Source organism: Eretmochelys imbricata, chromosome 2, assembly GCF_965152235.1.
Source record: "Eretmochelys imbricata isolate rEreImb1 chromosome 2, rEreImb1.hap1, whole genome shotgun sequence".
NCBI classification, from domain to species: Eukaryota; Metazoa; Chordata; order Testudines; family Cheloniidae; genus Eretmochelys; species Eretmochelys imbricata.
The window spans coordinates 249,143,579-249,156,780 of record NC_135573.1 but is presented as its reverse complement, the minus strand read 5'-3'; the positions used below and the strand labels follow the sequence as shown (position 1 = coordinate 249,156,780).

At 37.7% G+C, this 13,202-nt stretch overlaps 1 protein-coding gene across 1 annotated transcript in view; it reads right to left on the bottom strand.

Moving 5' to 3' along the window:
- The window catches only part of PTPRN2 (protein tyrosine phosphatase receptor type N2), a 1,032,194-nt gene that overhangs the window by 321,074 nt on the left and 697,918 nt on the right, over window positions 1–13,202 (bottom strand). Inside the window, exon 12 of the mRNA XM_077809485.1 lies at window positions 12,748–12,812. Within this exon, the coding sequence (XP_077665611.1) occupies window positions 12,748–12,812 (65 nt within the window). The remainder of the gene's footprint in view (window positions 1–12,747; window positions 12,813–13,202) is intronic.

The following is a 13,202-nucleotide window of genomic DNA, read 5'->3' as shown; positions in this document are numbered from 1 at the left end:
TGTCAACAAGAGCAAAAAACATAGACATTTTTAACCCTGCAGTCTTGAGGATTTAACTGGGATAAAATTAAAGTGTTTCAAAGAAATCACCCTAAGCTACTGGGAGGTTGACCATTGAGATGTTATTTTCATTTTATTTATTTTATTTTATTTGTTGTCTGCAGCAGCAGATGCCAGCAGCAACATCTGATTCACTGGACACCTCCAGTGTTATCCCAGCATGCCCATGGCCTGGAGGACTTGGAGTGAGACTAATTTCCATATCAAACCCAATTTAGATGAAACATCTTGGTTAAAAAAGAGCCAGCACATCAATAGCCCCTTGATTAGATTTTCATCTCCTGAGCAGACAAATATGAATATTTATTACCATGAATGCAGCTTTTCCTCTTTCCATTGCTCTGATCTTGAATATTATCCACTGCTAATTTTTATGAAAATTTGGGCAACATAATGTTTTCATATAAACTGACAGTTCTCGAGATAATCCCATTATTGTTCAGTGGAAAATGACAGTTTCTGCTTATTCATGTGTTAACGAGGGATTAAATATTGTTTTTCATCACCATAATCTAAGATGGACTGGAAATTAAAATTTGAACATTGTACATTAGCAAAGCTTTGAGGACCAGAATTTGTTTGCATTCACTTAGCAAAGATCTGTAAATTAGTAGTTTAACAATCAATTGAAAGCAGCAGCATAAAAACACCACTGACATTTATAAAATAAATTCATTACTCTACCTTTTTAGGGCTGAGAAGGTAAAGAGCAAGGTAGCTAAACAGCTCAAAAGAGATGTGCCTCCACAAAAGTAACAAAACTGCATCATTGTCAGTGTCAAGAATCTTCACATGTGCATGAATTTACGCCGCTTTGCAATGGTAAGGAATCTTTCACTACGTTCTTGTCACCGGTCCTGATGCTTTTAAGCACATGGCGCCCTCAGCTCCCATCGACAGACAGATCAGGCACATTTTGGAATAGTGTACACTTGTTTTTAAAACTATCGTGCTTTCCTAAGAATGGTTTTCATGTACATTACTGCATCATACATCTATAGCCTAAGCCATACTGCCCTTGATAAGTACATGCAATCCTATATTGATAATAATTGGAATTTTGCTGCAGATCAAGGGCAATATATAGCCTTAAGGGATCAGTTATCTCCTTGATACCTGTGCATACTGCTTAATGATCCTAATAGTAGTTACATCCATGTACTGGATAGAACCTACTTTGTGATGCTGTGCATGGCTGCAGTTCATGATCTGTAAAATTGCATAGCTTTTTTACAGAAGCTTTTTGGGGATGGAAAGTGAGCACATCCATACATTTGAGATTGTACTTTACTTTCCCCCTGTAACTTTAGCCAAAAAAGAACAATAAACACTAAGTTATGGTCAAAGCACATCAAACATCTGTGTTTCCAAAACTCCTTCAAACAATTTTACCAGTGAAATGATGAGGAGATACTACAAAACCCCCACAACAAACCAGAACAAAAAACCACACAAAACAACCCTCCAAAACAGAGCTTCTAAATTTGGAATAGAAAAGAAAGTTTCATGTCTAAATTTAGAATGTAGTTGAAAATATTCCAACTAAAATATCATCTTAGATCTACAATATATAAAGCCTTTCATTCCAAAGGATGGTAAAGTGAAGTACAACTGGACACATACAGCAGCCCTGAAATCTTGCGGCCCCTTGGTACAAAACAGTAGTGCTATGCAAGGTAAAGAAAATGTTGGCTATCTTCATGTAAAGCAGACAGGAACTTGGCTTTTAAGTCCTGATGGACAATAACTAAACAGAGTAAACTGCACAGTACTTTTGTACCTATGCAGAAAAAAATAAGGGCTGAGTTGACTGCTAGAATTTGAACTTCTGGTGCTAAGGAATGTAGGAGCTACATTTTATAACTACAGCGGTGAAAGCCTGGAGTAGTTCCACAGGCATCAATGGGATTTCCACCAATGTAACACACATAAGTGTTTAAAGTTTGAAGCATAGACCATTAAGTAATGCCTCTGATGATAGCCATAAAAACCCTATGATTTTTTCCTCAGGAAAAGGACAGAACTGTTCTTTTTCTCAGAAGAGTCAACTGCTTAGCCCTTCAGTGACCCAGTCTGTAGAATATACCACTGTCAAAGATCAGAGAAAACACTAACTAGATTTTAAAAAGTGAGGCTTAATAATTTTATAACTAGAAACAACATTTGTAGTTATTCAGGATAAGGATCTAAAATTCTACTAGGTTAAGAGAGCCCTCAACTCCTTTTCATTTAGTGGGAGTTGAGGGCACTCCAGCACCTTGCAGCACTGGGCCTTACGTTATGGGTAACCAAATCTCAAGCTTCAAGGCATAAGATGACCACCGAAGAGATCAGAAAGAATTTTGTCTTCATGCACAGCTTTGATCAGCTGACTAGGTGCATTATGTGGGTTTTCACTTTCCTCTGATTCTTCAGGAACAGGTCGCTGCTGGAGGAAGGATGCTAGACTTCATGGACTAATAACTTCATCTGGTATGGACGATCTTATGTTCCTTTTTAAAAATACTGCCTCTCCCCACTATGCACGTGACTAATGCAGGCTATCAATCAAAGGCTAGATTATGCCGATGATTTTGAAGAAGAACTCCATTGATTTCAATGGCACACTTGCCTACGAAGCCAATGGATTCATTGCTTGTATCTAACTCATTTTTCTGTGGAGCTTTTCGGTGGATTTCAATTGGAAGTCCTGCTTAAAAATCAATGGCTTGATATGGCCCAAAGACAAGACATAGCCTTGAAACTAACATATGTTACTTTAAAAAAAAATTGAAAATGTTAAAAAAAACAATAAGAGGATGCATAAGTTCCTACAGCCACAAGGCAGACCTTACCGCTTTCATTGTACACAGTACTGAATAACTGTAGTTACCATAGCAACTGCCACATCACTTGGCACTTCTGCTACTTTAAATCAGAGTACTACTGTAAAGGAATTCATAAACCGACATGACATTTGACTACATGTGCTTCTTACAATGTTTCAGGAGGAGAACACACATCAGAATAAACTGATAGTTGCCTCTGAATATCAAGCTCATTATTTCATATGTATATAATTATTATTATAATATCTTTTTCTTTAACAAAATGTGTAAAGAAGGACAGGGGGATGTCACAACCAGAATGTAAGAAAGGAAATTACCACAGACACCAAATTTCAAAGCTGAAGTAGCAACCCGTCATTCACATGTCAAAATACTTCTTTCTATGTAATGTGCATGTCAAATACCAGGAATAAACAGTAGAACTTTGCCCTTTCACAGCCAGAATCTGTTTGATAGGTGAATGACAGCCTTACTATCACCTGGGCATATGCTTAACTTTAAGTATGTGAGTAGTATGGTGGAAGTCAGGACATTTAATTATGTGATTAAAGTTACACACATAAGTGGTCACAGGACTGGAACCATCCTCAATAAAACAGAAGAACATAAAGATGGCCATACAGGGTCAGACTAGAGGTCCATCTAGCCCAGGATCCTGTCTTCTCACAGTGGCTAGTGCCAGATGCTTCAGAGCGCAATTTATCAAATGATCCATCCCCTGTGGTTCAGTCCCAGCTTCTGGCAGTCAGAGGTTTAGTGACACTAAAGCGTGGCATTGTGTCACTGACCATCTTGGCTAACTGCCACTAATGAAGATATCCTAAATGAGCTTACCTAATAGTAACAGTAATAGTAATGGGGGATTCAATTATTAGACATACAGAGCGTTGGGTTTGTGATGACTGGGAGAACCGCATGGTAAATTGCCTGCTGGGTACAAAGGTTGAGCATATATCAAGACATCTAGACAGACTTATGTGCAGTGCTGGGGAGGAGCCAGTGGTTGTGATACATGTAGATACCAATACTAGGGAAAGGAAGGAGAAAGTTCTGGAGGCCAAATTTAGGCTGCTAGATAAGAAATTAAAGTTCAGGACCTCCATGGTAGGATTCTCTGAAATGCTTCCAGTTCCATGTGCAGGGCCAGTTAGACAGGCAGATCTGCAGGATCTCTATGCGTGGATGAGATGATGGCGTAGGGAGGACAGTTTTAAGTTTATTAGGAACTGGGGAGAGGAGGAGCTTATACAGAAAGGCTGGGCTTCACCTAAACCAAAACCAGAGCCAGAGTGCTGACATGTAAAATTAAAAAGATTGTAGACAAGTTTTTAACCTAAAGGCTGGAGGAAAACCTACAGGTGAGGAGGAGTATCTGGTTCGGACAGAGATATCTCTTAGGGGAGGATCTGTTAATGGGGATTCTCTATATCCTAGTAAAGAGGAAAGAACAGAAGTTAATTAAGTATAGGTTAGGAAATCAGGAGAAGCAGTCAAATGAAAGAGTCCCATTCACAATTACATCACATGAAGGCAGTCAACTAAATATTGACAAATTTTATAAGTGCTTGTATACATATGCAATAAATCTAAATAATAAGATGGGTGAAACTGACTGCCTTAATACCAGAATACTAAATATATAGAAATGACAGAGTAGGTCACACTGGTGCTTGAGTAGCACTATATGTAAAAGAAAGCATAGTGTCAAATACAGTGAAAATCTGAAATGAATCAAACAGTGCCATGAAATCTCTATGGATAGAAATTCCATGCTTAAATACTAAGAGTATAGCAGTACAAATATACCACTAACCACAATGGTGTCAGTGATTACAAAATGCTCAGGGAGATTAGAGAGGATATAAAAATAGAAAACTCAGTAATAATGCGGGATTTCAACCTTTCCCATATTGACTGGACACATGTCACATCTGGATGGGATGCAGAGATAAAATTTCTAGACACCATTAATGACTGCTTCTTGGAGCAGCTACTCTGGGAACCCACTGGGGTGGGGGGAGGCAATTCTTGATTTAGTTCTAAGTTGCACAGAGGATCTGGTCCAAGAAGTGAACATAGCTGAACCGCTTGGTAATAGTGACCATAAGGTAATTAAATTTAATATCCTAGTAGGGGGGAGGAATATTGAAGAAGCCCACCATAGTAGCATTTATCTTCAAAAAGCGGAACTACACAAAAATGAGAAAGTTAGTTAAATGAAAATTAAAAGGAACAGTCAGAAGAGTGAAATGCCTGCAAGCTGCATGGAAACTTTTAAAAAACATGATAATAGAGGCTCAAATTAAAAAAGATAGTAAGAGGACAAAAAAAATGCCACCATGGTTAAATAACAGAGTAAAAGAGGCGGTTAGAGGAAAAAAAGGCATCCTTTAAAAATTGGAAGTGTGATCCTACTGAGGAAAACAGAAAGGAAGATAAAAATGTAAAAGTATAATTAGGGAAACTAAAAAAGAATTTGAAAAGCAGCTAGCAAAAGACACAAAAGCTAACAGCAATTTTTTTTAAGTACATCAGATGCAGGAAGCCTGCCAAACAACGCACAATCAACCTATGGAACTCATTGCCAGGGGATACAGTGAAGGCCAAAAGAGAATTTGATAAGTTCATGTAGGATAGGTCCATCAATGGCTATTAGCCAAGATGGCCAGTGATGCAACCCCATGCTCTGAGAGTCCCTAAGCCTCTGGCTGCCAGATGCTGGGATTGGACAACAGTAGATGGATCACTCAACAATTGCCCTGTCCTGTTCATTTCTTCTGAAGAATCTGGCACTGGCCACTGTTGGAGGACAAGATACAGGGTTAGATGGACCATTAGTCTGACCTAATATGGCCATCCTTTTGTTTTTATCTAATTCTTTTTTTAACCAAGTTACACTTTTGGCCTTAACAAGATCCCCTGGTAATGAGTTCCACAGGCTTACTGTGTGTTTTGTGAAGAAGTATTTCCTTATGTTTGTTTTAAACCTATTGCTTATTAATTTCACTAGGTGATCCTGGTTCTTGTGTTACATTAAGGGGTAAATAACACTTCCCTATTCACTGTCTCCATACCATTATTCATTTTATAGACCTCTATCATATTCCCCATTAGCTGTGTCTTTTCTAAGAGGAACGGTCTCTGTCTTTTTAATCTCTCCTCACATGGGAGCTGTTCCATATACTTAATCATTTTTCTTGCCCTTCTTTATACCTTTTCCAATTCTAATATATCTTTTCTGAGATGGGGCGACCAGAACTGCACACAGTACTCAAGGTGTGGGCATGCCAATATGTGGGCATACCATGGTTTTATATAGTGGTATTATGATCTTTTCTGTCTTATTATCTATCCCTTTCCTAATGGTTCCTAACAGTCTGTTAGCTTTTTTAACTGCTGCTGCACATTGAGCGGATGTTTTCAGAGAACTTTCCACAATGACTCCAAGATCTCTTTCTTGAGTGGTAACAGCTAATTTAGCTCCATCATTTTGTATGTATAGATGGGATTATATTTTCCAGCATGCACTCCTTTGTGCTTATCAACACTGAATTTAATCAATTTCAACATTTTCTTGCTCAGTCACCCAGTTTTGTTAGATCCCTTTGTAATTCTTCACAGTCTGCTTTAGACTTAACTATCCTGAGTAATTTTGTACCATCTGCAAACTTTGCCACCTCACTGTTTATCCCTTTTTCCAGATCATTTATGCATATGTTGAACAGCATTGGCCCAAGTTCAGATACTTGGGGGATCCCACTGTTTACCTCTTTCCACTGCAAAAACTGACCATTTATTCCTACCCTTTGTTTCCTATTTTTTAACAATTACTGACCCATGAGAGGACCTTCCCTCCTATGTCATGACTGCCTACTTTCCTTAAAATCCTTTGGTGAGGGACCTCGTCAAAAGATTTTTGAAAGTCCAGGTATACTATATCCACTGGATCACTCTTGCCCACAGGTTTGTTGACCTCCTCAAAGAATTCTAATAGATTGGTGAGGCATGATTTCCCTTTACAAAAGCCAGGCTGACTCTTCCTCAACATATTGTGGTCATCTGATCGTGTGTCTGATCATTCTGTTCTTTACTACAGTTTCAACCAATATGCCTGGTACTGAAATTAGGCTTACTGGCCTGTAATTGCCATTATCGCCTCTGGAGCCTTTTTTAAAACTCAGCATCACATTAGCTGTCCGCCAGTCATCTAGTACAGGGGCTGATTTAAGTGATAGGTTACACACCACAGTTAGTAGTTTTGTAATTTCATATTTGAAGTCCTTCAGAACTCTTGGGTGAGTACCATCTGGCTGGTCCTGTGACCTACTACTCTTTAGTTTATCTATTTGTTCCAAAACCTCCTCTACTGACACCTCAACTGGGACAGTTCCCGAGATCTGTCACCTACACAGAATGGCTTAGGTGTGGGAATCTCCCTCACTTCCTCTGCAGTGAAGACCTATGCAAATTATATATTTATCTTCTCTGCAATGGTCATTTCTTCCTTGAGTGATCCTCCTGGAGTGATCATTCAGTAGCCCCACTGATTGTTATGATTCTACCACATTTTATATATAATATGCTATTACCTAGGGCATATTACAAAGATTACACTGTAAATATATCATTTTTATTTTGCATATTATGCATCTTTCTTTGCCCTTTTTTAACACTGTGGATGAAAATTATCTTAAAAGCATCCCTCTAGTGGGCTATGTACAATAATGAATAGTTAATATATAGCATTAGCATAGTCTCTAAATATTATCAACAATGCATTTGAAAAAAAAGTACAAGGACTTACCAAATGAACCATACAGCACAACCATTCTCTGTGGGGAAATTTATCTTATGTTTAATTTTATTCCTTACAGTTCTTGAAGAATTAATTCTGTATGCAATTATAGGACCAAATTCTGATACCATTACTTAGTACTACTTTACAGTACACATATTCCACAATACTTGCATAGTAAGATACTTCTCGATGTGAGTGTGAGTTCATAAAATTAGATATATTAATATTATTCTCTTCAAAATTAACATGGGATATTTTAAAGTGTAAAAGTGACTTAGAAATTGATATTATTTAGTCTTGTAGAATAAAGTCATTGTTGATAGGTGGAGCGAGTAAAAATGTTTTGAAGTATTTAGATACTGTATCTGTTAATCAATATTTAATGCTTTTAAATTCTTTTTGATTTTATTAATGTATTTAGAATCACACAAGCATCCATTAAAAAGAAGTACCTATCGCTTGCTCCAGGCATTCCTTGACAATTTCTAAGTATGCAGGCATAATACAGTCCACTCCAGTAATTATCCATTAATCATTAATCTAGATATCAACAGCAACAGGAAATTAGACTGCAGCAAAAATCATATTTAAGAGCCCCTGTTAGAATCTCCCCATTCACTCACAACTAGGAAAAACAAATGGTACCTGCTGGTCAAAAAAATAGCACTTTTACAGATAAGTGGGAGGAAAGAGTTCCAAAGCTGAGGCGCTCTGGTGGAGAATGCTCCACCGGCTGCCCCCTTTCTCTTATCCAATTAGGGCTGTGGTAGCATGGCTCAGGAACAAAGGCAATATCTGTAGGTCCCAGGCCCTACAAATTAGGGCTTTAAAGGTCAAAAACCACATTATCCATTCTATCTGGTACTTAATTTGGGTAATTCAAAAAATGCTGGCATCACATTCTCTGGCAAGAAGTACTTCATTACAAACCAGTTGTCAAATTCTGCACCAGCTTCAATTTCTGGATAGATTTACATTGTAGATCCATGCAGAGCACATGCCTGTAGTCTAATTTGGAGGTAACAAAATCATCAATGACAGTGCCCGCCTCCTACCCATACGAGGTGGGGGTAGGGGGAGGGAGTCGAGCTAGCCATAGTTGCTAGCTGATTTTCTAGTAGCAGGTGAGAGTCCAACCAGACTCCTAAATAGCAGCACTGCCCTAAAAAATGGCAGGCAAGCCAGCTCAATCAAAGGGGGTGACATTATTTCTGCCATCTCCTCTGATGGTTTTCCCCAACTGCCTTCTGCAGACTATCTGGCAACACGCTGAAATATTATAACCAGTATACATCTGTGCTACATTTGAGAATGTGTTTTCAAAGTTATCTGTAACACTTCAGATTTAATACCTTTCTTCCAATAGGGAAAGCAGTAATTTGGAAATGTGATGCCTGTCCCAAGAAGCATTTATTTCATTATAGACAGTCCCCTGCCATACACTTGTGGCTTCCTATTTCATCATTCCCCATGATGATTTTTTAATATTGATCTTTATGTTTTATTGTAGTAACACTATATGTAATTTCAACATAATTCTAAAACTTATCAAAATATCTGAAACTGTGATTTTCCTGAAATATGTCAAAATATCACTGATCTACTCTGGAACATCTGAGTCTACAGGAGACTGCTCATTTCAGTTATATTTTGTTTTGAGATATTTCTGCTTGGTTTAAAAAACTATTTTAATTCATGTCTGTCATTACATTAGTGAATCATAAAGCATTATAATTCAGATCCTATACATGCAATTAACATTCCACATAAGAAAATTAGTGGAGAAAAATCTAAAATAATATATCTGTAAGCTAGTGGGTTCCTTCACCAGTCCAGGAGAGAACCTGTGCCACACCCAAGTCTGGTTAAGACTCTTGCCTCAGAGGACAATATTATTATACAAAGACAAAAGCTCATGAACACAAAACAAAGCTATTCCCCCAACCAACAAGCTACAATCACGAGAGGCCTTTCCCTTTGCTTCTTTCAGTCCCAGAAATAGAACACTGGCCCCTTCTAAGCATCTGCTGAGTCCTGTGACAAGCAGAAAGCCCTTATCTCATTTCCTGGCTGTTTCACCCTTTCACAGTATCCTTCTCCAGAGACTATTATGAGGTCAAGGAAATCAAATTGAAGTAACATTTGGTCTGAAACTCTAGCTGGGTCCTGCTGGCTTGGTCATGGCAGGAAAGAAGAAAAAGGAGTAGATTTTGCCCATTAGAGCAGATGCAGTTGACTGTGTAGATCCTAAGAAGCACATTCCAGCATGCCTTCTGTATTACCCTTAACAACGGTACCTCCTAACCTTTGTATGGTTTCCCATAAAGACATGCTAGAATTACAGCCCCGGCACTCAGAGGAGCTCAAGTCTGTTTCCAAGATGCTGCCAGAAGGAGGTAGAGAATATGCAAAGACATGACTGGAACAGATAGCTTAAGAGAGGAAAGTATGCTGCATCCCTTAAAAAGGTATGGCTGTTTGCATTTCCCCATACCAGTTGGGATCTCTGGCAAGCATTCTGCTTCCCCCGCACTCCCAATGGGATGAGGTGCCTTCACACTGCTTTGAATGCAGGGCTGTGCCTTGAGGGCTTGATTTAGTCCTTGGTGTCTACTCATTTCTTATTGTGGCAAAACTCCTATTAATCTCAATGGGAGCAGGATCAAAACCAAAAACAGGTTCCAATGTAAAATGCAACATATGAGATATTGCTGAGCATGGAACAGTAGCTGTATTTGTTTATATAACTTCAGCACTCGTTGCTAGTATCTAGCTCATTTTTCTCTTGAAATCTTTGGGTTACTTGAAATAGGAAAGATGTTATATAAAGACATTCCATCCTGTTCTAAAATTCTGCAAATGAAAATAAAATAATCTACCCATTTACTGTGTCACGAATCTGACTCCTTAAAAGACAAAAAAGGTTATTTCTCATTTAAAAAATCAGGGTGTTTATTCTGAGTCCTTTTGATTTGAACATCTTGACTAAGTGATTTACAGTTACCATAATGTCTAACTACTGTATCCACAATTTGCCTCAGAAGAACTGCTGATCCAACAAAAGTATCTTTACATTTGGTTAGAGCTGTCCTTTTTATTTGGTTTAACTATAGTAAGCACAAGGATGAACTGAAAATGAACCATTACACTGGATTAGTATAGTTGGATTTAACCTGGCCAAAATTGAATTTGATCCTGAGTCAACAAATAAATGGCTTAATCATAGAGCTCCATTATTTTTCATGTAGATGAGACTGTGCAGAAATTTATTTTATATATACATAATCATATCTGATAAGACTTAGATGGGAGAAAGCACAGAATTGAGAGAGACATTTTATGAGTTCACATCTAACAAAATATATAGGCAATAGAATCAAAGAGTTTCATCTGTCATCTTAACGTGCCAAACAGCTTGGTTATTTTTCCTGCTGGTCACTATATCTTACTAATAACCTAGGATATATTTAAACATTGGATTCATGCTTCACCTGGGTTTATTTCTTTCTGTTTATTGCCTGCTAAAAATGCATCATGTTGCAGAATGCTGTTAACTTTCAAATGTTTCATTAATCCAAGTCACAGTTTAAAAGATATTGAGGAAACATCAATCAATCAATAATATCTGTTATGTCAACCTATTCTTTGTGGGAAAAGTTTTTACCAGATATTTGTTTCATTTATCCTTCACATTCTGTCCATTTAGCTCCAAATCAGACACCTTCTAGGCACATCGCTCACTTTCTATGAAGCTCTTCTCTGGCACAAAATATATTGACTACTTAAGTGAAGGACTAAATTCTGAAAATAATGCTGAAAATAGGAACTGACTAACTGACTACCAAATTATAGCAGGTGAATATCAGAGTTAGACTCACAAAAAACTCCACACTGACAGTCTAATCCAAAACCCACTGAAGTCAATGACTTCAGTGGTCTTTGGATCCTGCACAGAGGCTCCAACCCTTGAAGTACAGGTATAATTATTATTTACGAACATGAGTAGTCTTACTGACGTCAGGGGACTAGTCACATAAGTAGAGTTATGCACACCTGGATCAGGATCCTCAGCATAGCACCAATGGAGCTATGTTGACTTACATTGGCCAAAGATCTGGCCTGTTTGCAGGATCAGATTCTCATAGCCATAAACCAATTAAAGCTGCGGGTACCCAGTAGTTCTCAGAATTGGCAGCGCTTTAAGGCTCAGGCCTTTACTTATGTGCATAAAGTTACTCATGTTCTGAAATCTTTGCAGAATGGGACATTTGTTGTGAACCGTCAAAGAATAGAAAACACCAGAAATTGAAAATGAATCAAATAGTTAATCTACTTCAGTGTTGCTAATCTGTGGTTAATTATTCTTAATACCAAGAGTAATATAAACACAAGAAACAAACATCTGTCCAGACCTATGAGCATTTTCCACTAGCAAAATTACTGAACTGTAAAAGAAAAAAAAATCCCTTTATGTACATAAAATTAGCACCAAAATTAGTATTCACCTGCAGTTCATACAAGGTTCTTAGCAGATAGCATCACTTTAATTAATAAATGATAAAATGCTTAGTAGAGTTTTTGCTTCAAATCACCATAATGGAACAGAGATATTTTATTTATATTTCAAATTAAATAAAAAAATGGACTGAAAATAATCAAGTCATTCACAGATAGGTTCACCGTTACATCTAAAGACACTTTACCCCAAATTTAGATTTTAATTGATCTAGATGAGATTGTACTCCATTGAAACCAGGGGGATAATAAGACACTTCAATTGCCTTGCTCATCTTTGGGGATTTTGTACCTCAGATACAACAAAGCTAGAAACTGCATTTCTTAATGGCTGCTGAGCTTTACACATAAGTTTGGTGCTTTATTCTCTGTGGGGTATGGCACTATGTGTGCAGCAGATTGTACTTTGACAGATGCAGCTGTATCATAAAAAGGCCCTTAGCATTATTAGCACTGGTAGCTTATATACATCCATGAGCTCTAGGATTTCATAAAAGAACAAATTAAAATGTTTTTGAGAGTAAAAAATGCCCCCAAGTCACTTACCTCCCCAACGCCAGTCTGCAGAATCTTCAGTCCGGTAGCTTTTTCAAGCTTGTATTTGTTGACATCTGTTAGGAAAATTAAGATACAGAGAGTTAAGGGAAAGCTGGGATTTTGATGAGTCTGCAGCATTCACTATATAAACAAGCTTTTTTCCCCCCTTGCCAACAAATTCAATACAATTCCTGTTTATCTTATCTATGGTATATATTTCAGTCATAGCAACACTACTATTGAGCCTGTGTCATTAATCTTTCATTATTATCTAAAAGAGCACAAGCAAAACTAGATGTGTTTACTTCAATATACTACACCTCCTTTAGTTTAAGAGTGATGGAAGGGGACAATATAAATAAATTATACCCAACTCTACAATGGGGATGGAATAAAATTAAACTGAGCCAGGACCAATCAAATCTTTGGAATCCACTTACCCCAGAAAAGACATTCAAGGATGT